The sequence below is a fragment of the Hirundo rustica genome, chromosome 1, assembly GCF_015227805.2.
Source record: "Hirundo rustica isolate bHirRus1 chromosome 1, bHirRus1.pri.v3, whole genome shotgun sequence".
NCBI classification, from domain to species: Eukaryota; Metazoa; Chordata; class Aves; order Passeriformes; family Hirundinidae; genus Hirundo; species Hirundo rustica.
The window spans coordinates 127,564,051-127,587,355 of record NC_053450.1 but is presented as its reverse complement, the minus strand read 5'-3'; the positions used below and the strand labels follow the sequence as shown (position 1 = coordinate 127,587,355).

General features: G+C 35.9%; 1 protein-coding gene across 10 annotated transcripts in view; it reads right to left on the bottom strand.

Moving 5' to 3' along the window:
• DGKB (diacylglycerol kinase beta) overlaps nucleotides 1-23,305 on the bottom strand; it is a 382,225-nt gene that overhangs the window by 266,186 nt on the left and 92,734 nt on the right. For 7 of the 10 annotated variants that reach the window (XM_040076701.2, XM_040076658.2, XM_040076666.2 and 4 more), the window contains exons 3-4: nucleotides 7,416-7,492; nucleotides 2,972-2,992 (exon numbers count right to left, since the gene is read on the bottom strand). In XM_040076701.2, coding sequence (XP_039932635.1) covers nucleotides 2,972-2,992; nucleotides 7,416-7,492 — 98 coding nt within the window. The remainder of the gene's footprint in view (nucleotides 1-2,971; nucleotides 2,993-7,415; nucleotides 7,493-23,305) is intronic. The other 3 variants (XM_040076703.2, XM_040076720.2, XM_040076728.2) reach the window with 1 other exon arrangement.

Here is a 23,305-nt window from a genome sequence, read left to right as displayed (position 1 = left end):
TGGCAATGGTATTCTCACATATTTTACCTGTACTGACTCCGTCTGTGCATTGCAAATTTGTGGAGGTTATTTCAGCTACATTTTTAAAAAATACTTGCTGCGACGTTTTAGTAAGAAAAGCAATAGATGACAATGTCATGTTACCTGTTATTGTTCATCCCCCCCTCTCTAAAGTTTTAAAGAATACAAATTAATAAACTTTCACTTCCTGAATGAATGGTTTGCTGAGGTTTAACACAATCTGAGCCTAACTGGAACCTTCACTTGGAATAATACCATAACCAGTAGAGAAAAGTTTAAAATGTCCTGTTCCATTTGTCAACAAGTTACATCCACTAACTATGTAAACATATACTAAGTAAATGTATAGATTGTAGTAAAAGTGGAGCTATAGTAATTGACTTAAGTTTGACTTTTTCCTCACAAGTATTTAAAAGTATAGCTTAGAAAGAATTAAAAGGATTTGAGCAGCGGCATCTGCTCAATTATACATGTATACATTCATATATATATATCAGTATCTCTACTGCACAAGAAGAGTTCAGGACATTTCCATTTGTTGATTAATTCCTGCAATAAATCATGACTGAAATTATTTTTGTTATATTTTGTTTTCCCGTGCAGTTTCATAAACATCATCTAGATGCTACCATGCAGGTGAATCAAGCATAGCTGAAGGCAACACAATAAAAAACACAAAACATAATATATTGTTCTTCATAATGAAAAACAAAAAAACAAAAAACACAAAACCCATCATAATTACATAGTCTGTCTAAAGCTCTTTAAGTTGTCTTTTTTAACAAGTGACATATAAATCAAAGTCGTAATAGTCTCATGAAGTTCAAACAAGGCACTGTGCAATACAATAGTGTAAAGGAAAAAAAGGATAAAAATAAGTTCTTAAGGCAGAGAAGTGTATCAAAAGGAAAGGAGGATATCAAAGAGGAAGATTAGCACTGGTAGCACAGACTGACAAAAGGAGATAGAGACCAATAAAGATAATAAATATGTTCAAAATGGAACAGTTTTGCAGCAGAAATTGACTATCTGAAATATTTTACACCTCAATGCCCTCAACACACTCCACAGAAAGCAGGCTCACAGCCAGACTGCCAACATCTCTGTCTGGCAGGCTTCCCAACTCTCTAGGTATGCAGAAAGCTTTCCCTAGAAATTTTGCCCATGGAGCCAGAAAAACAGAGTACCCAGTGTATGAAACCTAGAGTTTATTTCTGGTGATACATACAAGCTGGTACATTCTCTTCTTTTGTAGCTAAAAAGATTCAACTTAAACTTCTTACATGTGAGGGACAGGCTTCTCCTACATTATATATGCTATAATTCTGCACATCCTACTAACCTTCTGCAAATTAGTTCCAATTTGAGTTCACGTCATCCCATCATTTGGACAAAAGTAGAAAGATGTGACTTCTGCAGTACCTTTTTTATAGAAAATTCAATCTTCCTATCCGTAGTAGAAATACTTCACTTCATATATAATAATATGGCAAAATCTTTACAGTAATTTAATATTTTCTGTAACATCAAAGAACACAAAGCTGAGGCAAAGAATACAAAATACCCTTTCAAACCATATATCTATGTGCTTGAAATTTTAACTACTTTTCCACTTACATCAATGAGCCTATGACACTAGCTCTTTTTACAAGTTTTGTCTTCTTTCCAGACTGCCATGGCCACAGGAACACTATTACAACATCCCAGTAACATCCTTTTCTTCTTCATGACTAAACCACAATGATACTTTGCATTCATCTTATTCATCTCATCTACATACATGTCAATTTATCTGACAATGCCAGTTGCACCGGGGTACACTACACTCTACTCTGCACACGTTCATCTCATTCCATTTACTATAGTCCATTACATCATCAGGCTATACCAGTGTGATATTAATTCCCAAATGTCATTTAGTTTGTCGATTCTATTATCATTTACCTACTCATCTGACAAAAATAATTAGCTAAATACTGATGAGATTACACTCAAGATTGGTCACAGACACACTGCTTTAATGTTGAAACCTCTTTCAGGACCCTCTGAAGTCACTTTGTCAGCTTATTAAAAAAAATAAATAACGCTGTCATCTGAAGTCCTGTTGTGAATGGGGAGTTCTGCTCTTGCATCTCCAAAAGCTCAACTGGCCTCTGACCCCAGAAAGTGAGGGGTTCCTACAAGACTGATCCTTTCACTCTCTTGACTTTCTCATTGTTCTCATGTTCTGGGCTGCCTCTTCCCAGAGCAGCAGAGCTGGAGCTTTTTAACACCTTTGTGTTACAAAGAAAGAATAACTAGGTCACTTAAAAAACTAGTCCATTTGATTAGTCCTTCTTCCCTTTCCTTTTTTTTTTTTTTTTTTTTCCTCCTTCTTTTCTTTTTTTCCCCATTTTACTTTTATTCCTGGTTTTAGGCTACTGAAGTTTACAGGTGTAGCTTCTTGGATTGACAATCAGCATTTTAACCATTTGTCTTTGCTGTAAAGTCACAACTGCTTAAAGCACAGCATAATGATTAAATCTGCAATTTTAATCCTTCTACATATGAATGGTATTATATGGTTCAGAAATCAGTATTTAAGATTTTTTCCTGAGATGTGTTCTTATAATTTCAAAATAATACAGACCGTTATGAGATCTCACAGTAAAGCAAAATTTCTGTGACAAGTATGGAACAAGTCAATTACTTGCTCTTACCTTATTTCTCATATTCAACTCAATTAATGTTAGTAAAATTATGTACTGTGAATGACAAAAATGAAATTCACACAGTGAAAAATTCTGCCAGCAGAAAAGGAATGCATTCTGGTTTCAGATTTAAGTATTACTCTACTATCTGAAAGAATAGCCACATGCAGTAATTAGTAATAAGAACATCTCAATGGAAGCCTACAAAATAAAATATACTGCATCTATGCATAAAGAAAACAAAAATTACCATTACTTACTTGATTAAGTATATCTTGTTTCTGTAACACATGCAAGGAAAGAAAGAACATACGTACATTAGTGCAGTGTTGTAACACTCAAGCTCTGTTTTTATCATAGAAATATTTTTAGTGAAAGGTTAGTGATTTAGATGAGTAGGTTTAAGACATTAGATGGACTATCCCATTTTCTTGCATTACCACATCAGTAAAGAAAATGGTTCTAATTCAGCTTTCTAGTCTTTATTAGACAGTGCAGGCAATTTATTTCTAAGCATGCAATGACAGATAACCAAGAAAGATAAATAAATATAATGTTAGTCTTTCTTCCATGTGTACTTTAAAAAAGCATAAAAAATTGTTACCAAGAAGCGCTGTAAATGAAACTGAATTCAGTTATCAGAATTGAATATTTTTAAAATCCAAGTGGGAAGGTCATGGAGACGATCTTCAGTGCCACCACATGGCACATACAAGAGCACCAGTGGATCAGGCAATGCCTGCAAGACTTTCATAAAGACAGATCCTGCCTGACTCCTTGGTCCTTGACACCTAAACTCCTTCTATGATAAGATGACCCACTTAGTAAATGAGGATAATATATACCCAGACTTCTGTAGAATCCTTATTGGTAAGGTTGGAAAAGACCTCTAAGGTCTTTACTATAGCCTTTAACACTGCATTCTCCTGGGGAAACTATCTGTTCATGGCTTGGACAGGTGCACCCTTTGCTGGCTAATAAACTGGCCAGGTTTTTAACCTGCTCTGGACAGGCGGCTGGGCCTAGGGAGTGGTGGTCAGTGGATCCAGTTAGTAGCCAGTCAGAAGTGGTGTTTCCCAGGACTCATCAAGTCCTGTATATCTCTATCGATGACCAGGACAAAGGTATGACTTGCACTTTGGTCAGTCTGAAGATGATGACCTGTTGGGCAAGAGCTTTGATTTCCTACTTGAGGGTAGGAAGGCTCTTCATAGGTACCTGGACAGGCTGGATTAGTGGGCTAAGGTCAGTGATAAGAGGTTCAACAAGGCCAAGTGCCAGGTCCTGTGAGTCCAGGCAGCTCCACAGGCTGGGGGAAAATAGTGTGGAAAGCTGCCTAGCAGAAAAGGAGCTGGGAATGCTGGTTGACAGCCAGCTGAACATGGGCCAGCATATGCCCAGGTGGCCCAGAAAGCCAATGGACTCCCCCGTAAACAAAAGCTTAGGATTCACTCAAAAAGGACGACAACACTAGGACTACAAGCACACAATGCTGTGTACTTACTGCCCATTTAGACATTTTTACCTTTAGCTCTATCTGCTTTCCTAATTCTTGCCAACCTATTCAGTGCTCCCCTCAAAGTGAAATAGATGAAATTAACTAATATAAATAGATCTGAAATGATGAAAAGAATATTTATCAATCGCAGCTTTCCAAGAGGCTGGTATTAGACTACCTATGTGCCTGATACCATGTATAAAATCCATTCTTAATTACCTCTTTGATACTGACTTAGAGAAGAACATGAAAGGGCAGGTGTTCAGTAGCATTTTTAGGAATTTTAGGCATCTCTTACATCAAAAGCAGAGAGTAAAGTTCCATAAACTCCCTACAGCAGATAATTTGATAATTATATACACCTCTTCCCCAAATCCCAAAATCCACTCAATCGACAAGATATAAAATATCTTGTAGCCAGTCAGAAGTGATGTTTCCCAGGACTCACCAAGTCCTGTATAATATCTTTATCAATGATCTAGACAAAGGTATGACTTGCACCTTGGTCAGTCTGAAGATGATGCCCTGTTGGGCAAGAGCCCAAGACATAAAAGAAATAAAATTATAATATAATATATAAAATTTCAGGTAGCAAATTTTGAATATCAATGGCTTTTCTTTTGCTATTTGCATTCCATTAGATATCAGCTTGTGTTAAAAACCTGCATCATAGAACCAATGGAGTAGAATAAACTCCTGAACCCTTCAAATATATAGGTAAATATTTAAGTAAATATATCACTCTGCTGAATTTGCCATAGGTCTGTGAGCCATGTTTATTGGTTACAAATTGGCATAATCTTTTGGGAGAATAAGACTTAAACCATTTGGACTGTTTATAAGATAATGATCTAGAAAAGAGAGAGGTAAAATGAAAATATGATGGTACCCTCACAAAACAAAAAAACCAAGACAGAAGTGCTGTCCAGAATATATGGAAACAAATAGCTGCACTAAGACTGATGCCAGCTGGATCAGTTAATTTTTGTCATCTCATTTACTTAAACCCAATCCACAGAGTCCTCATCCAAACACATAAAATCAACTTGCAAATCATTCTGTAAAGAGTTTATCCACACAGCAGGCTGAATGCATGCCAAAAATATAGACACACACCTGTGCAAAGGCAATTCGCTTGTCAGAATAGAATATTCACTCAGTGCCAGAGGAAATTTCAGCCACTTCTCTTCCAGTTCAGCAGCTTATGGCATGAACCTTGAGCTAACAAATCTTACTAGATCCAAAGCAGCTTTGTTGCTACCTGTTTTCTTTATGTCGCACTGCCTGAAGTCTAAGTGCTGAGCAGCAAAGCACAAAAGCTGTCAGGGTTAGCCTAGGTCCAGTATTGACCCAGGAGCAGTGAATAGCTTGATTCCTGCTGAAGACACCGAAGTCATCATAGAGTGTCTGTCTTGAATTCCTTCTTCCCCTACCTGCTCCCTGCCCTGGGTATTTTGCTGCTCTGGATGTTTCAATACACTGGCAGAATTCTCTAGAAGAACAGCTGTGAAACGAAGAACAGGGAGACACCATGCAGAGTCATAGATTCATCTCAAGACTAACTGTGCTTATTAATTTCAGCTTGCACTGATTTTGCCAATTCACCTGGCTTCAGTCAGAGAAGTTTTCCTGGGTACCCATCTTTCCATGACTCAACTTCCATGTAGCCCCAAATTGGAAAAATGACTTTGTTAAAAGAGACTCATCACACCACTTCAGGTAATCATGTTTATATACAATTGACAATTTGAAAATATGTTACCTATATGGCAACATATTATTTAAATACACATAAAATGCAGTTCTTTTTTACTTTAACAGGGTATGCTTCACAAAACTGAACATGTTGTATGATGACTAAAAATAAGTGAAGAATTAGAAGAAAAAACATATAATAGATTAAGGCCATCTTATCAGTTCACATTTTTCCTAAAAAAAAAAAAAAAAAAAAAAAACAAAAAAAACACAAAACCAAATGTATGTCTATATTCTAACAAAAAAGCAAGTAAGGGAGTCCTACAGCCTGTGGATGATCACAGCATTCCCATCTATTTATATTCTGTAAATGTACTTAATTAGAAACCTGGAAATCTAAGATGATCATTTACAGGATCAACTCATACTATTTTACTGAAATATTATTTCTTTTTCCTCAGAAACTGAGTAAAATGACTAGCATTATGCCTGGCCAAGTTCAAAGCATCAAATTATTTTTCAATACTTAATAAGCTATAACACGTTAGTTGGCAATAATTGTATTATTGCCAATATGTTGTCAATAATTTTTTTGCATTTACATCCTGAAATGCAAGATCAAGTAATTTTCATAATGGTTAGCCCATATTTCTATCCCAAATTTCACATAATGTGAGCACAGTCAGAAATATTACTATTAGAAACATTACTGAAACAGGTTTCTATTTAGCTACATTCTGAATCACACTATTAGGATGTGCTAAGCAAATGCAAATTTCAATTGAGGATAAGAAAAGAAAACAATCCAGCTTTTTCTTCCAGCCAAATCAGAATACTTTGTCTAGTGGTGAATCTGTAGTGACAATGTGCACACACAGCTTTTTTTCAGCTGAATTCTTTGTTTCAAAACATCAGAAAATCCCACAACCAGAAATAACACAAGGGGAACAAAATTTAAAAAGAAAACTTAATGGACTCCACTTTTACAACTTTTGAAATTATGCTTAATATTTCCAATTTTCAGAGATTTGAAAACCATATTAATCTTATCATAAGAGTTGTGGAGATGTTTTGGGTGTTTGGTTTTCATTTGGGGAGGTGTGGGGGGAAGAGGAAGAGGATCTGTGTGCTGATTTTGGCTGGAATAGAGTTAATTTCCCTCACAGTAGCTTGCATGAAGCTATATTTTTGATTTGTGCTGAAAATAGTGTTTGTAACAGAGGGATATTTTAATTATTTACATAGAGTCATGGCCTTTTCTCACCAGTCCACTAGCGAGGCAGCTGAAGGTATCTAAGAATTTGGGAAGGGGCACAACTGAGAAAAATGACCCAACTGACTACAGGGATATTCCAGATCATATGGCATCCTGATTTTTTGCTTTGCGAACACCTTCAAATATCCCAGACACCTGATTTAAAAGTAATCTTCTATTTCAAATGCTTAGAATGGCTGCAGAATTTGGAAATTGTCCCCATCATTTCTGATCATTAGGAAACAAGAAAAATTACCCCTTCAGGATTATATTTTGCTAACACACCACTGCCATGGAATTCTTCTAAGACATCCTTAATTTTCTTGGTGGAATCTGGAAAAAAAATAAAGAGAGAGAAATTGAAAATACAGAACATTGATTTACATAATATGAACTGTAATTAAAAAAGCAACAATCAAAACTGCTAATAGCTTTTCGCAATGCACATGAGTAATTTTCTGTAGCTGTATGAGAGCTGTGGGCACAAAGAAAATGAGAACATACTTTATCTTCTTAACAAGTACTGGAAAAACCAGCAAGTAAATACAAAATGCTCAGAAACAAACACTCTTTGATCTAATCCTTAACTATTATATACTATAGTTCTGAAAGAGTTTTTTCCAGGACTATTTCAAGTCACTTTTCTTGTCCTTAAGTCAACCACAACACATGGTCATTTCCACCAGCACTACAAAATCTCCTTTGGCAGAGCTGCCAGTGAGTAGAAGACCTGGACAATATCAAGATAAATGGGAACCTTCCAGAAAAAAGAACTCTTCAGTGGTCATGTCACAGAAAACAAATGTTATTCTCAAAACCTCAATTTTCACAGACCATTCAGATATTCTAAAAGCTATCAGCCTCAGCAACTTTTGTCTAACAGAATTGTGCAAATCCCTGCAGTTTGGAATCAAGTAGATATAATTTTTCCGATCTAACTATGGGCAAAATAACAAAGCAATTATTCCAGTAAGTTGCCATTACATGAAACCCTTGAACTCAGATTCACTTAGAACTCCTCATGCACACAACGATATTTTCCATATTAAATATCTCAGCAATACAAGAAAAATAACTCTAACTCATTTGTTTCTTTAAAATGCAGTAGCTGAGTATACAACATGCATCATGGGCACAACACTATGAACTAATAATGAGCACCAATGCAGTGAATAAGAGAATAGGTGAACTTTGCATCTGCAATTTTATTTCTACAACAAAACCTGGAAGGAAAGTAGAGAAGCAAAGAGTGAACCAAGAACAGGACTCTCTAGAGCAATATATTTTGGCACTTAATATTGGAAACATTAGGAGGTAATATGGCTTTTATTATTTCAATCAACAAAATATGGCATTCTAGTAGTTCTTAGACTTTAAAGAAATCCAGCATCTTAAACCTGACTCTCTAAAACGTACTTTTAGCAAATTATGTGACCTGAAAGGAGAAGATGTTGCAGCCAAGGATTTGAACAATAGTTATGTAACAGTTCATAGCAGCTATAAACAGGATGCAACACTAAAATTCACTTTTAAGAGGTGCTGGAGGAGGTGTTTCCCTCCCACTCTCATACAGTCTGCACAGTAATAAGAATGGCTTTTCCCAACGTTTTTCATTTACCAAATTTTCTTAACTAAAATCACCTGTGACTACGTGTGGCCTCAATAAAATTGTTTATTTTCACTAACTGGATGAATTTCAATGTCCCTGTCAACTAGAGGCAATGGAGTTTAGCACGTCTCTTGGGCAGCCAATGCAAATATTTACTTGATAAAATCATCTGTAATCTTATTGCTATGTCATATGAATTACGACAAAAACCCACAACTTTATGTTAAAAAACAAACAAACAAACAAACAAAAAGACTAAATCAATAAATATGTTAAGCAACAAATTTTATTATCAGCTGCAATTAGAAACTGGTGGGTTAGAAACTTACTGACCAGGACAAGCACACAAATTGATGACTGACATTTTATTTTTATTTGGTTTCTATTATTTTAATATTTTTTTCAGTATTCATATGCATGGTTGTATATAAAAATCATTGCATCTTATGATAATGATGTCAGTAACTACAAAAGCAGCGGTGTGAGCTGAGTAGATGTATGACAGAGGTGACTGAGCCTCATCCTAAAAAAGGAATCTTCTGAACTTCGGAGGAAAGTTTAAACACACATCAAACAAAGACAGCAAGTCTCCTCATACATCTTTTGTTGTTCAAATTAAAAAAAAAATACATAAATGAAATAGAAACGGACTGCTTTCTAGAGGTTTTAAAACAATGTCTTGATGTTTTCTTTCAGCAATGACTATGCTTTAATCTCATATTTTGCCAGATAGTCTATTAATATTAAAATTGGTATTATGCCAATGCAACTGCAATTAAAAGCAAAACCTATGTTATGTTACTTACTGAAATTAAATTAAACTCGTTTTCCATTTTTTTCACACTTTTCTTTGTCAAGTATCGAGATAGAAAATATGCTCTATTGCAACAACAACGTAACTCTTCGTGTTTTTCATGCATGAGTTTAAAACAGTCACATCCAAAAGCATTGCCTTCATGTTTGAAATTTCTTGAATAAAGAAAATAAAGCTCTGCAGATGTACATTCTACCTCAGTTGTCCAGCAAAACTTTTGAAAAGATTTCCACATTCAGGTCAGGAGCAGTAATTATTTTGAGTACTACAGCCAAGGTGGAATAATTTTTTTGATCTTTTGTTCACAGTCATTCAATCATTTTTTTCAGTTTATGTGACAGTATCCAAGCTAGAATAGAGATCTTTCAAGATGTTTAAAATGATGTATCGATATTTAAAGAAGAATGCCAACATACCACCTTCTGCCTGCATATTCCTTAACAGTGCTGACAACCCCCAGAAAAAATTAATTCTTCTTCCTCAGCCTCAAGTGGGCAAACTAATATTGGGAACATGTCCCAGCTTTAATAAGTTGTCCTAAAGGGATACAAAGAATAGGACCATCTTCTACTGTTTTTCAGGAATCACATTAAAAAAAACCAAAAAACAAAACAAAAAAGCCAACAAAAAACTGTCCTAGAAAGCTGGATGGAATAGAATTTCCAATAAAATGTTATTAACTCTACTTAAAAAATAGTCAAGTACATGTTTTTTGTCAAAAAATATGCAAAAAAAAAAATTCTAGAAAATATATACAGAAGTAACTAGAAATTTGTCTAAAGATTGTTTTTTCTAAAAATAAGAAATAAACAGGAGGTAAAAACAATGGTACGGATTTCTTTACAGTTCTGTCTGATCCAAATCATCTAAGTAATCACTGTAAAATGCTGGTGTAGACACAAACATCAGAACAGAACACGTATTCTGTTTCCTAAATGTACAGATGTTCTGCATGCCTTAGCATCTTAGCACTTCAGAGCAATTTCAGTAAATTCATAAATATCACTCATGTTAAAACACAAATATGGTTTTAAACTCTGTTGGAACACTCTTAGCTGTTTTTAAAATCAAGGACAAATTCCTTCTTTCTCTAAGTCTCTGCATTCCAAGCTCTCCACAAGAGAGATGGTATATTTCCAAATATGTGTATACATAGTTTACAGCCTGTCATGGCAGTGCTTAAATCCCATGTTATCTGCAAAGTTACAGCTGGCACAGTACAAACTCAATGTAGCTTGAAATAGAATGTTTGGTTCATGAAAAATCTCTCTTTTCTTTGCTTTTACAATTTTGTTCTTTTTATTAATTACCCACTAGGGCAGTGCATTGGATATTCAGTCAAAAATTCTGTCCCCTGCCTGAATTGATTTCAACTCTTATTCTTCAACCCATCTTCTCTTTCAATTTGCATTTAGTCAAGAGGGTGGAAGGAGAAAAAGAGAAACTGCGTCCCAGGATTCAGAGTTTGCCTTGGATTAGGTGAGAGGTCGTTTCCTACCTCACGCCCCAGGGAGCTTGGGGCAGAATAAATAGGCAAGGCATGGTGTGGAAGACAGCTAACTGAAAAGCTACTAGATATACATGGGAGAAAAGGAGCTGGATTCTACAGCATGCTGTAGAAATTTTGTTTTAAATTGAGGCTCCAAAATGATAAAGATGTGACTTGGGAAAATGCTGTATTGTTTTAGAATAAAGGCAAAACAATTAAAATAATGACACTAGAAATATGAAACCTGCATATGTAAGAGAAAAAGTATCAAAGTGCCTGATTTTTTCTTAACTATCTTTCAGCTCTGACAAAGATACTTTTTATAACTGAAGACAAATTTGCATACTAAGTTCAAAATCGTTTGAGGTTTAGCCCACATTAAAAATTATTATTCATTTTCTAAAGTGACTCAACTTCACATGAAGAAAATTAAGCACTTAGTTGAGACCGGAATTTTGTGTACTGTTTCTTCTATAATCAGAAAACACAAAACAGAAGGAAAACTTGCCCAGATCACACACTTTTCCTACATTTCCTCCTCATCCTCACAGAAAAATTCTACAAAAGAATTTTTTCCTTAAAAGACTCATAAGACAACTTATGTAAAACTCACATGCTATGCACACAGAAATGTTTTTCAATTTAAAAGGAAATAAACATTAGAAAAAATGATTACATTATAAGTTATAATTCTCAACAGAAAGTCATAACAACCTATTTATTGGGCCATAACTAATGTTAAAAACTACAATAACATGTAGAGTAATAACCACTTTCTACTTCCATATGCCTCCTGTAAACTTAAGAAAATATGAAACATATTACAGGCATACAAAATATAAAAGCTTCGCAGAGGTTTTCTATACATCTTATTATGAGTTAGAAAAGCAAAAGGTCTAACCATATATATACAATTTTCTGCATGCCAGCAAAGCCCAGCTCAAACTCAAAAGCTTTTCTTGACGGAAAACCCAAAAGAAGCAGTGAGAGAAATCCAGCAATAAGTTGGTATTACAATTTTTATACAGGTTCTTATTCTATGGACTTTCTTTTGTGGATGCAATAATACAGTAATGTGTATGTATCTAAATGTACATGCACAACTTTTTTTTTTTCTTTTCGCCTAGCTCATTTTATTCAGAGAACTGGACAATGCTTTTACTTGAGCTACAGCTGGACTTAATCTAAAGCTTTACTGGTCTAGAAATTCCAGTATATTAAAAAGGCCAAGACTGCCAACAAACCTGTTGCACCACCATCGAGTAAAAAACCACTCACCTTTCTACAAAAAGGTTGTTTCAGTGAGGGCATGGCTCATCAAGCATTACTCAGGGTTGCAGCATGTCTGTGTTGGTAAGAGATGGTTGTTACTGAACTGGCAGAAGGCAGTGGCTTACACGTCCTCTGCTGCCTGTATGTATGGCTCCAGGCTCACTGCCAAAGCTTTCAATATAGGTCACACTTTGGCTTTGGTTCATGACTTATAAGTGATTTTTGATGCAAATTTCACAACAGAAACAAACATTTGAAACCTTTAATAGGATAAACACGTCATTCTGGCTTTCTTGTATTGAAAATTTAAAACCTAATGTGGCCTTCCAAAGAGTGGCCAAGAAGAGAAGGCAACCACTGTCCACTGGTCTAAAGCTGACCTCCCCAAACCTGCTGCTACCAAATGGTTTTGGTAACACTGTAATCAGAAGAACTGAACTCCTCCCTCCAAATTACACTCTCATTGAATTCTATGGCAATTAGGAAAAATGCTTCTTAGAAACTCAGTCAAAATTGGATGATGCTGCCTAAATAAATACAGTGGAAAGTGACTTCTGCAACAAGGAGTGGAGGAGGTAGAACAAGAGAGAGGTAGGAGCAGCAGCTCCTGCTGGAGAGGAAAACCTCCTCCTGACACCCAAAGCAGGAGCAGCCCCTTCACCCATCCTCCCTGCTGAGGCCTGGCAACACAAGATAGACTCATTTTACCCACTGCTATGAACAAAACAATACTTAGACAAGGACTTCTTTGTGAACAAAAGCAATATTGACTGCATGTGCCAACACATCTTCAGTCCACATCAATAAAAAATGTCCACCAAATCCCTATTCCCTAAGCCGATGTTCAAGTGAAAAGCATATGGCAAACAACAGGGAGTTGGGAAGGCTTAATTTTATTTTTCTTTTCTGCTAGTGGGATGAGTTTTCAAAGGGAGAAATAAGTAAAGGACAAAAAGAGACTCCAAAACTTCAGCAGAACTACAGCTAAGTGCTGAGTGTACTTAAAAACTGTTAAATAAGAAAAGAATGCATCTTATTTTTTACATTTTAAAATTACTCCAGCTAACTTTCTCAGTGTCTTTTGGATTCCTTTATTTCCTGACATTCTGAAAATTACGTCTTCAACAGTCTGAAAGCTTCTCAGAGCACATCTCTGAGAGGAAGACTCAGGATATCAGGCTGCTGTGAGTATTTGGGCACTGTGGGACCAGAACCCCATGGATCCTCTGGGTCAGCAGGGCAGGCCCTCACCACCAGGGTTTGCCCCATCACCACAGCTGGCACTGGGCATCTCCTGGGGTCAAGGCAAGTAAGAGGCTGTCAGTCTGTTAAGAAACACCTCACACTGAGAGCAGGAAGGAGGAGAAGCCTTGGAAGCTGCTCCAGTCTTCAGATCCCATCATCACAATTGAGTTTGAAAACTCATGCAAACCTTTTCTCATTTCTCTTTTCACATTTCTTTTTTATTTTTTGACAGCCATATCACCTGATAGAGGCTCCCAGCTCAAAAGTTTTTCAGTTAGAATGATGATTAAACAGCTATCTAATAAATTAAGGAAGGAATGCTGTTGACAACATATTTCACTCCAAACACTAAATGTAAGCACTAACTAGTAGTGAAGAGTCAAATCAGTTTGGTCAGAAATAATGTATAATTTTAAGTGGAAACAGGGAAATAGCATTTTGAGTTTGAGAATATTTCTACAAGTTTTGAAATACACATTTTTAAAAATACACTAATTCACTTTTTTTTTCCCAAAATGCCACGCCTCAAATCCTGTGTTCACAACAAGAAGGATATAGAAGTTCTAGAGTGTGTCCAGAGAAGGGCAATGGATCTGAAAAATGGTCTGTCACAAGTCCTGCAAGGAGCATCTGAGAGTACTAGGACTGTTCAGCCTGCAGGAAAGAAGGCTCAGGGGAGACCTTATCACTCTTTACAACTCCCTGAAAGGAGGCTGTAGCCAGATGAGGGTTGGCCTCTTCTCACAGGCAACCAGCAACAGAACAAGGGGAAACAGCCTCAAGTCGCATCAGGGGAGGCTGAGGTTGTCTAGAAGGAAAAATTTCTTCACTGAAATTGTGGTTAAGCATTGCAACAGGCTCCTCAGGGTGGTAGAGGAGTGACCATCCCTGCAAGTGTCCAAAAAAGTGACATGGTACTTCATGATACGTTTGAATGGGCATGGTGGCATTCAGTCAAAGGTGGTGATCTTGGAGGTCTTTTCCAATCTTATTGATTCTGTGATTCTCCGAATTTTTCTATCTGTATACTTTGAACTTATAACCTATTTAACCTAAACTTCAATTATGGCTTCAAAAATTAATGAATAGGATATACGCCAAGACAAAATTTCAAAGATACATCTGGTTCTTCCATTCATTCCTCCTTACAGTATAGACGGGTCTTGAAATTCTTTTTCCCTCCTCTTGAGCACAATTTTTTTCCCCCATTCTGCTGTACCATGTTTCTTGTTTCCAAAGTATCAAGATCATTTTACCCTACCTCTTACAAAGTTTTATATCTTTATAGAGTGACAATTCTTGACATGACAAAATCTGTGTTTCTTGCAATCATGATTCTCTATTATAGTTTCTCTTGGCAGCAAAGCCTTTAAAGTCAAATATATACCTATGTCATAAAACTGAGAGAATCAGCAACACAAATACACATGAATCTGGATCTTGAACTACAAATTATGAAGGCTCCTGCACTTGCTGTGAATATGTACCAGCCCTTTTCCTGTCCTAAGGTTTGGTTCTTAGTGATCTCATGCTTGCTGCAGTGAGGAAGAGCAGCTAAAAAAGAGATCACTAGAGCCTGTTCTCCTCAGGACTCAGAGAAACAAGCCCTGACAATGCTACCAAAAGCTTTTCAACATTTACTGGCAATTGAAGCTATCAGAAAATTTTTCAAGCAGAGGAGTACTGCCGCTGGTATTTTGGAATGTACAAAATTCGCTATTGCCTGACTACATTTGCATGTGGAGACTTCACGTGATGCAGATATATAGACCCTGTACACATACATACAATGTTGCCAAGCCTTTGCATTTTAGTTTCTATTTTAAAAAAATAGAGATATAATATGTGCAGTTTGGTGAATTCAGATGAGTTTTTGCAAACAGCAAGAATTACCTGATGTAATCTATCAAATTTCAATAAAAAATTAGCATAAGGTGGCCACATACAATCTGGGAAAGGGAAACAGAACACATCTCCTTTACATTCCACACATCTTTGAACAGCATAAGCAGATTTGTCCTTTTGGGGCAAGTATTTAATATTTTTAAAAATTGTGCTCCAGTTTGCATAATAAGAAATTGTCTGAAGGTTCATGACTCAATACTCCTGACCAAAAAAAAAAAAAAAAAAAAAAAAAAAAAAAAAAAAAAAAAAAAATAATCATTATTGCTTACGTAAAGATTCTCCAATTTCTATTTCCTTTGTAGAATATTTTTAAGTTTGTATGTGTTTAAAGTGTTGACACTGCAACAACAGTTCTCATTTATCACCATTTCGGCAGAGAATCTTGCCATATATATTTTGGAATTAATCTTTGAGTACTTATAGCATTACATCTGGAAACGTTAATATTGTATAAAGTTTAAGGTTAATCACTGAAAAAGTAACAGCTCTGTTTTCCATAGGAATGGGCTGGTAGCAGACATCTGCCTACAAGTCACAGCCTTAATCATTGCTTAATTACAAAGGCACGGTATGATGCAGATATTGTTTCCACTGTAGTATTTAGGCATTCAGCTACCTTATAAGGCTACTGAAAAAGTTTACTGCTAAACAGATAGAATTAAAATAAAAAAGTCAGAAAAAAATGCTACATACTGATAAGTAAAAAATAAAAAAGTCAGTTCCAGTTTAAGACCTAACTTCTGGGATAATACTGTTCTCCTAATTGCTGTGACTTGAAATTTAATGAAATAAACTACTGGTAAGACACTAAAAATGTGCCTTAACTGTATGCTAGGAAGTTTTTAGTTTTCCTATTTTCATTACTACAGTGACTCAGTATTTATATTATACTTTCACACATTAAAGATTAATATATGCTCACTGATCTTAACAATTGTCATTTTAAATCTATCCTGGGAAATCTGCTTTATGTTTGCTTTGAGAAACAAATGTTTTAAGTACTACTTCCATAAATTGTCCAGATGTGGACTTTCAAATTTTAAAAAATTCTGTTTCCATCTAAGCCAGCTGTTTTCAAGTTTGGTAAAGTTAAACAGCATTTTTAGTGCATTTCTATTTTTTTTTTCATCATTAAATCTAGTCTTCAGATAATTAACTGTTTTATCTCACTAATTTCTTATGTGCCATTATGGAAAATAGGGATCATAACAGATAATACTTGAGATACAGAGCGTACAGAAGAGAGGTATCATGCAAGAACATCAATGGAAGGAAAGCCCTTAAGATCAGGTCACACTCCTGGAGATCTGTTTTTTACTGATCCTTGCTTGATGCATCTCAAATCTTTTCCCTTTCTCTACAAAAACATTAGACCTGAACTTTGCATCTGCTTTAGTACAATGAGATTTCATCTTTTGCCTTTCAAATTTAATTTCAAAGCTGGAACTGGGTAATTCTTTGTCATTACAGGACTCTAAAGAGATGGCAAGCAAGAATAAACCTTATAATATAGTACATTGACAAAGGCAGCATTAAACCCTACTACCAGGATTATCTGTGACTTTATCAAATGACATTTTGTGTCATAGTATCAGGGAGAGACACTCTAAGGGAGACTGCATTTTCACAGAAACTTACTTGGCAAGGTAGTAACATTATTCAGATAAATAGCTCCCACAAGCAAGCTTATAGAGATCTCTAATCATCCTGAACAATATCTGCTTGACTATTTAATTTAAGCAGTTTAATACACTTGGGTTACTTGTCCTCTACAAGCTTGGGAAGCCAAAGCCCATTTGCTCTCTTAAGCTTTTTTTCTTACTCTCTTATCACTTCCTGCAATTCCCTACTCACCTAATAAAACAAGCGAACAAGAACACATAAATTCTCAACCATCTCTGTTCAAGTATTCTGAAATAGCTTCAATCCTAAAATTATCCTCTAATCTGTTTTCTATGGTTTTATCCCATCAATGTGTTCTTCCTTTATATCTTCTCACACTTATTTCATTTTTCTCTGAGCCTATTCCCCAGGATAGATGGTTGCTCTTTTGTGTGCTACCACCAATTACCAGTTTTTGTGTGACATATATAGTAATACACAACTTTTTATGTTTTAAAACTAGTCTGTCCTGTTCTGTAGCTTACCCCCTGGCCTTTGAAAGAATCTCCTTTCTAGACTTTAGGGAAATACAAAATGGATTGTTTTCAGCAAATTTGAGTCATAGGGAGCCTGAAGACAGAAAAAGGGAAAGAAATGAGAAGTACTACACATCAAGACTGATTTTTGCCTTCAAACAGTAATGATGAACTGTTGGATAAATATACTTGAGTGAAAATGTAGGCAACTCTGCCTTGGTAGAGGGGTTGGACTAGATAATCTTCAGAGGTTCCTCCCAACCTTAACTATTCTGCAACTGTTTGAATGAGCTAAGACATAATTATGAAGACATTGTGTGAAAAGGATGGAAGCCAAGTGACTTCTACTTACTATGAAAGTCTAGTCACTGAGTGCACATGACAGATATACATGATGTCATTATGAAATAAATCTACCACCCAACAAACAAAAGACCCCATCAAATAAATGGTAAAAAATGCCGCTTATACTACAAAAGAAAAAACAGAGTTCCATGAATCCTGAACCCATACATATTAACAGTGTTTCTTGCCCACAAGAATGCCAAGAAGTATGACAAATAAGATAAAGGACAGCTTAAAGAACAACAAATCTTTCAGAATTAAGTTGCATTAGCTTGGGGTTCATTCCTAATATTTCCAAGACAGTATGTAATCTTAAATGCATTTCTAACATAAGGGGGTTTTAATTCCATCAAATAGTGATTTATGGATTTATTTGGATATTTAACTAACAGTTTAGAACAAGAGAGGAACAAGTTCCTGTGTCAAAAATTGACTTCTGAGGTATAAAATGTAGATAAACTAAGCCTGTTCTTTTAAAGTTGTGTGAGATACACACACAACTGCAATGTCAGCATACCCTGAGTTAGTTTTACATATATTTACTTGCATCATGTAACTCAGTATCTTTCTGCTCTAAAGAAACCTGTAGTCCTATGAAAGGTCTATTATAAAATGACATGATACATATAGAAATATTTAAAGAGCATAGATTGTACCCATTTATTCCATGGCTTCCTTAGAGCCCAGCAACCCCAAGAGAAACTTGCTGTAAGTACCATACTGATCAAATCACTAGATTTTATAAAGTAATTTTGCCATTTACCCATCATTATATTCCAAACAACTTTTAGCAATTTCTGGCAAGTTTACAACAAATTTCCTCAACAAACTCCGCTTCCAAATAACAAATGAACTCCCCATCTTTGAGTAGGTCCTTCCTTAAATCATTCCTGCCACAAATCCTGAAAACAATCAATAACTTTTGCAGCAAGCAACATCTACCTTTTCAGTCTGTAATTTTATCCCACATTTTAGAGGAAAAAAAAATAGAAATAAGATAAACAAATCAATTTAGTAAAGTATCTTTTCTGTCGCCTGTGCTTCAAACCACAAAGATATGCCCTTAAACTAAGTTCAATGTATATTTAAAAGAAAAAGATAAATGTCTATTTCTTGTAAGCTTAACATAAGATTAACGTATATGTATTCAAATGTTTTATGAATGTGTAGCCCTAAATTACAAGTATTATAACAACATAAAATTGTCTAACCTAGTAGCAAAACATCAGTAACATGACACTGGTATTCATCAACTTAATGTTGCCACGGCCAAAAGACAACATAATAGTAATGAGCTATCAACATTCCTAGGTTCCAGAATTCAAATTTCTTCCTCAGTAGGATCACACTGGTCATGTTTGTTTATTTAATTTTGTATTTTTCAGTTAGGAAGATTAACAATGGTACTCTCCAGAGCTTGTAAAATACAGATAACTAGAGCAAAAGTAAGCAGTTTGATGAGGAGTTAATAATGGAAAAGGATACAAGGAACAAGAGAAAACAATAAAATACAGAGAGAAGAAAAGACAGGAAGAGGCAGCTGAACCTTCAAAAATAGCAAGACAAAAGAGAAGAAGAAAATTCAATCTTCTTCCCTTATTTTGCATCTCTCTTCCTCTGTGCCTTCAAAACGTTTTTAAAACAGTTGTAACTAATGTATCTTAAATAGAAAAATCTAAAAGTTTGACCTCATAATCTTCTAAGTTTCCAGAGACCTTAAATTTCCCATGATCTAAAAGGACAACTGCCATTTCAGAATAAATATATTCCATCTAATACTCTTTATGTGAGGAGAAAAACCCTAAAACATCAGCAGTTAATACTAGTACATTTAGAAACAGGGAAATCAGCCACAAGGAGACCTTAACTTTTCCCAAACTTTTGTATTCACCATTAACTCAGAGCTGAACATTCTGAATGTTCCATATGCCTCATAATTAAAAGTATTTAAAAGTAGTAATACATTAATTTTTTTTTTTTTTTTTTTGAGGAAAAGAAAAAGAGGCAAGAGTATGATTGGAAATAAATTCGCCTAAAAACCTGGGGAACAGACTAGCTGTGAGGGAGCAACATTCCCATTCCATCGGAGTTACATTTCAAGTAAATGGAAGAGTAAACCAGGTGTGAACTTTTTGACATGCCTGCTTGTGGAGATCAGGCTCAACAGACATGGCTTGCCTTGGTTGAGGAAAAATGAGAAAAAGGAAAGTTGGCTGATACAGTGAAAGACCTCTGTGAGTGCAAATGAAAACAAAACTTGACTTCAGAACTTTGTCAAAGGATGGTACAGGAAACAATTTAGATTCTCATTTGCTTTTGAAGCTGGGCTTTCCCTTTCCTCTTTTATATCCTGTGGCAGAATTAGACAAAGGAAAACATTTGAATAATTATGGTGTAAAAATACTGTTCTAGAACATCTCAACCCAGGGAATCTGCTCTTGTTAAAAAGACATTGGAAGTCCTGGAACTTGCCAGGCATGCAGCAAGTACAATAAACAGCAGACAAGAACTTAAGAAAAGTTTTAAGACATTTCACCTCAAGGAAAGATAAACTTTAACGTCCATAGGGAGTTTGGCTTTTCTTAAGCAATGGTATCACGCTTTATTGGAGCCTATTATATGTTTCAAATACCACTGTAGAGACAAACATAAAACAACCAAAAAAACAGAATTCACTGAACGCTCTTTAGCGGAAAACAGGCTTCCCTAACAAACACAATTAACGATGAATATAGGAGTTGTAATTTTTACTTGGTGTCTAGGAATGATCTAAGCTGGCCTCTTCCACTCCTTCTGCAGTCCCACATATGCTTCATTCTGTTACAAAGTAAATTTTCTTACAAGGTAATTTTTTTAATCTTGGATGTATGATATAATTAGACATATAAGAAAACTGTCACTACATTTATGCTCAGGTTTCTCATAGAGAAAAGACCTGGTTTTGTTCTAATGCTTTCCAAACAGTGCATACCATCAGGGAAATAAAGCTTATCTCAGACTGTGTACTAAAAAGACCTCAGAAAATAAATGGCTTACTAAGTTTCAATATGTATGAGATCATGGCTTCAAGATAAGTTATGAATAAAGACCCAGTCTCCTGAAAGTAGTGACACACAATCCTCTGCACCATTAAAAAATATGCCAGACCCTTGTCAGAATATTTCAATCTTAGTCTCATTCACAAATAGCAAAGAAGAGGTTATACTCAGAGTAGTCATCTAAAATAATCTATCATTTATCCCCCCTTTCTGCATCTCTTAATAAATTCTAAATCTGAAACAAAAACCAACACCAAGACACAGATATGAATACAAATAAAACGGCTATCATAAGAATAACTTTTTTTTAGACAACAGAGTAAATATTGCTGAGGTTGCCTTCAGAAATCTGATTGCCCAAACCAAAATTCCAGGACAACACAGAAATCTTTCCATATTTTATTTTACTTTTAGTAGATGTTACATCTAATATAAAGCTGTGCAAGCTATTTGCCTTTTTCCCCATCAAAATGATACATCTTTTTGTTGAAATTTCCTTTGTTGAAAAGAAGAACAAATGCTTCAGTAGATAATATATTTCAATAAACCTGATATTAATAGTCATAGAATCTGAGAATGGCCTGTTTTGGAAGGGACCTTAAAAGAGCCTCTAGTTTCCCCCCTACTGGGGGTAGGTGGCCTCCACAACTTTTTTGGGCAATTTGTTCCACTGCCTCACCACCCCCATAGTAAAGAATTTCATTCTAATATCTAATCTAGACCTACTCTCTTTCAATTTGATGCCATCCCCTCTTGTCTTATCACCACACGCTCTTGCAAAAGGCCTTTCTTCATCTTTCCTGAGGCTCCCTTCAGATACTGAATGCTTTTATTAGGTCACCCCAAAACATTTTCCAGTTTTTTTTCTAGGAAAAAACCAAATTCTCTCAGCCTTTCCTCAGAGAAAAGGTGCTTCATCCCTCTTAAAGCACTTGGTAGCTCTCCTTTAGACTCTTTCCAGCCACTCAATGTCCTTCCTGCGCTGGGGACCCCAAAGCTGGATGCAGCACTGCAGATGGGGTCTCACAACAATAAAGCAGAGGAGCAGAATCACCTCCCTTGACTTGTTGGCCACACTTTTGATGCAGCCCAGGACGTGTTATTCAACAACTACATTTAACTTTCCTTTTTTTTTTTTTTTTCCCCAAATAAAATATTGAAATATCCAATTCTGTAAGCATCCAAATGTTTCAAATGGAACACCACAGTGTTTTGTTTCAAAAAAATGCGTCGTTCTGTGTGCCTACAAATGGCACTATTATGTAAAGAGTCTCTGATTAGCTTGAATCAGGCAGTGGAGGAATTCTAGAGCTCCTGAAATAAACTGAAAATAGACTCCAGCTGTGCTGCTCCACCACTTTACTGCTCATTTCTAGCTCAGGAATCTTCACTGCAAAGTACAGCAGAAAGCACGCTGCTTCCCTGGGAAACTCCCAAACATAACAGGCTTTTGTGCTTGTCAGATGGTCCAGGTCAGTGTCCCCAGAACAGGTAGACACACAGAGCCCCTTCAGTTCTACACAGACTCTCAGTTCCACCCATGAGCATTCATTCCCCTGCCAAAGAGCATTATAAGGATGGCCTCAAGCAGAAGCTGAGAGCTGCTTGTGTGGCACTGGACATGGCACTGCTTCAAGAGAATGAAGGAAGGACAGGAACCCCGTGAGGGAAGGGGGTGGGAATGGGGCACGCATCCAAAAAGGGCAGGAAGCCAGCTGCTGACTGCTTCTGAGAGGGTGAGGAAAGAGAAAGACAGCCTGCAGGCCACCAGAGCTTACCAAAAGCTCAGCAAAGCAACGTGGCTGCCCATGCTGCATTCATGCTGCACACAGAAATTATACCATGTTCCTGCTATCAGAATTAAAGTCATTCCTTGGAAACTTCAGTCACTAAGACAACAATGTGCATCATATGGAGTTAATTGTAGCCATATAAAAGCTGGAAAATCAGAATGAAGGCTTCTCATTCAGCCTGCTGTGTGTCCTGTGAAGGCATTGAACACTTTACAAACATCAGGAACTGACTTCTGTCCAATTTTAAAGGGAACAGCTAGAATTCAAGCTTTTAAAAAGCCTGTATACAATTCAGTAGATAAACTGAATACAGAAAACCAGAAAAAAATATTGATATTTAATTTTAGCATCCCAACCTTTCCAAAAAACCAACGGAATTCTTCCATGGAAAAATACTGCATACTTCTTTATTCTCACCTTGCTTTCTTCCTGGTTCTGTAGCTTGTCTTTATTTCAATCCTCATATAAACCCTTGATTATTTCATGCATACTAACTTG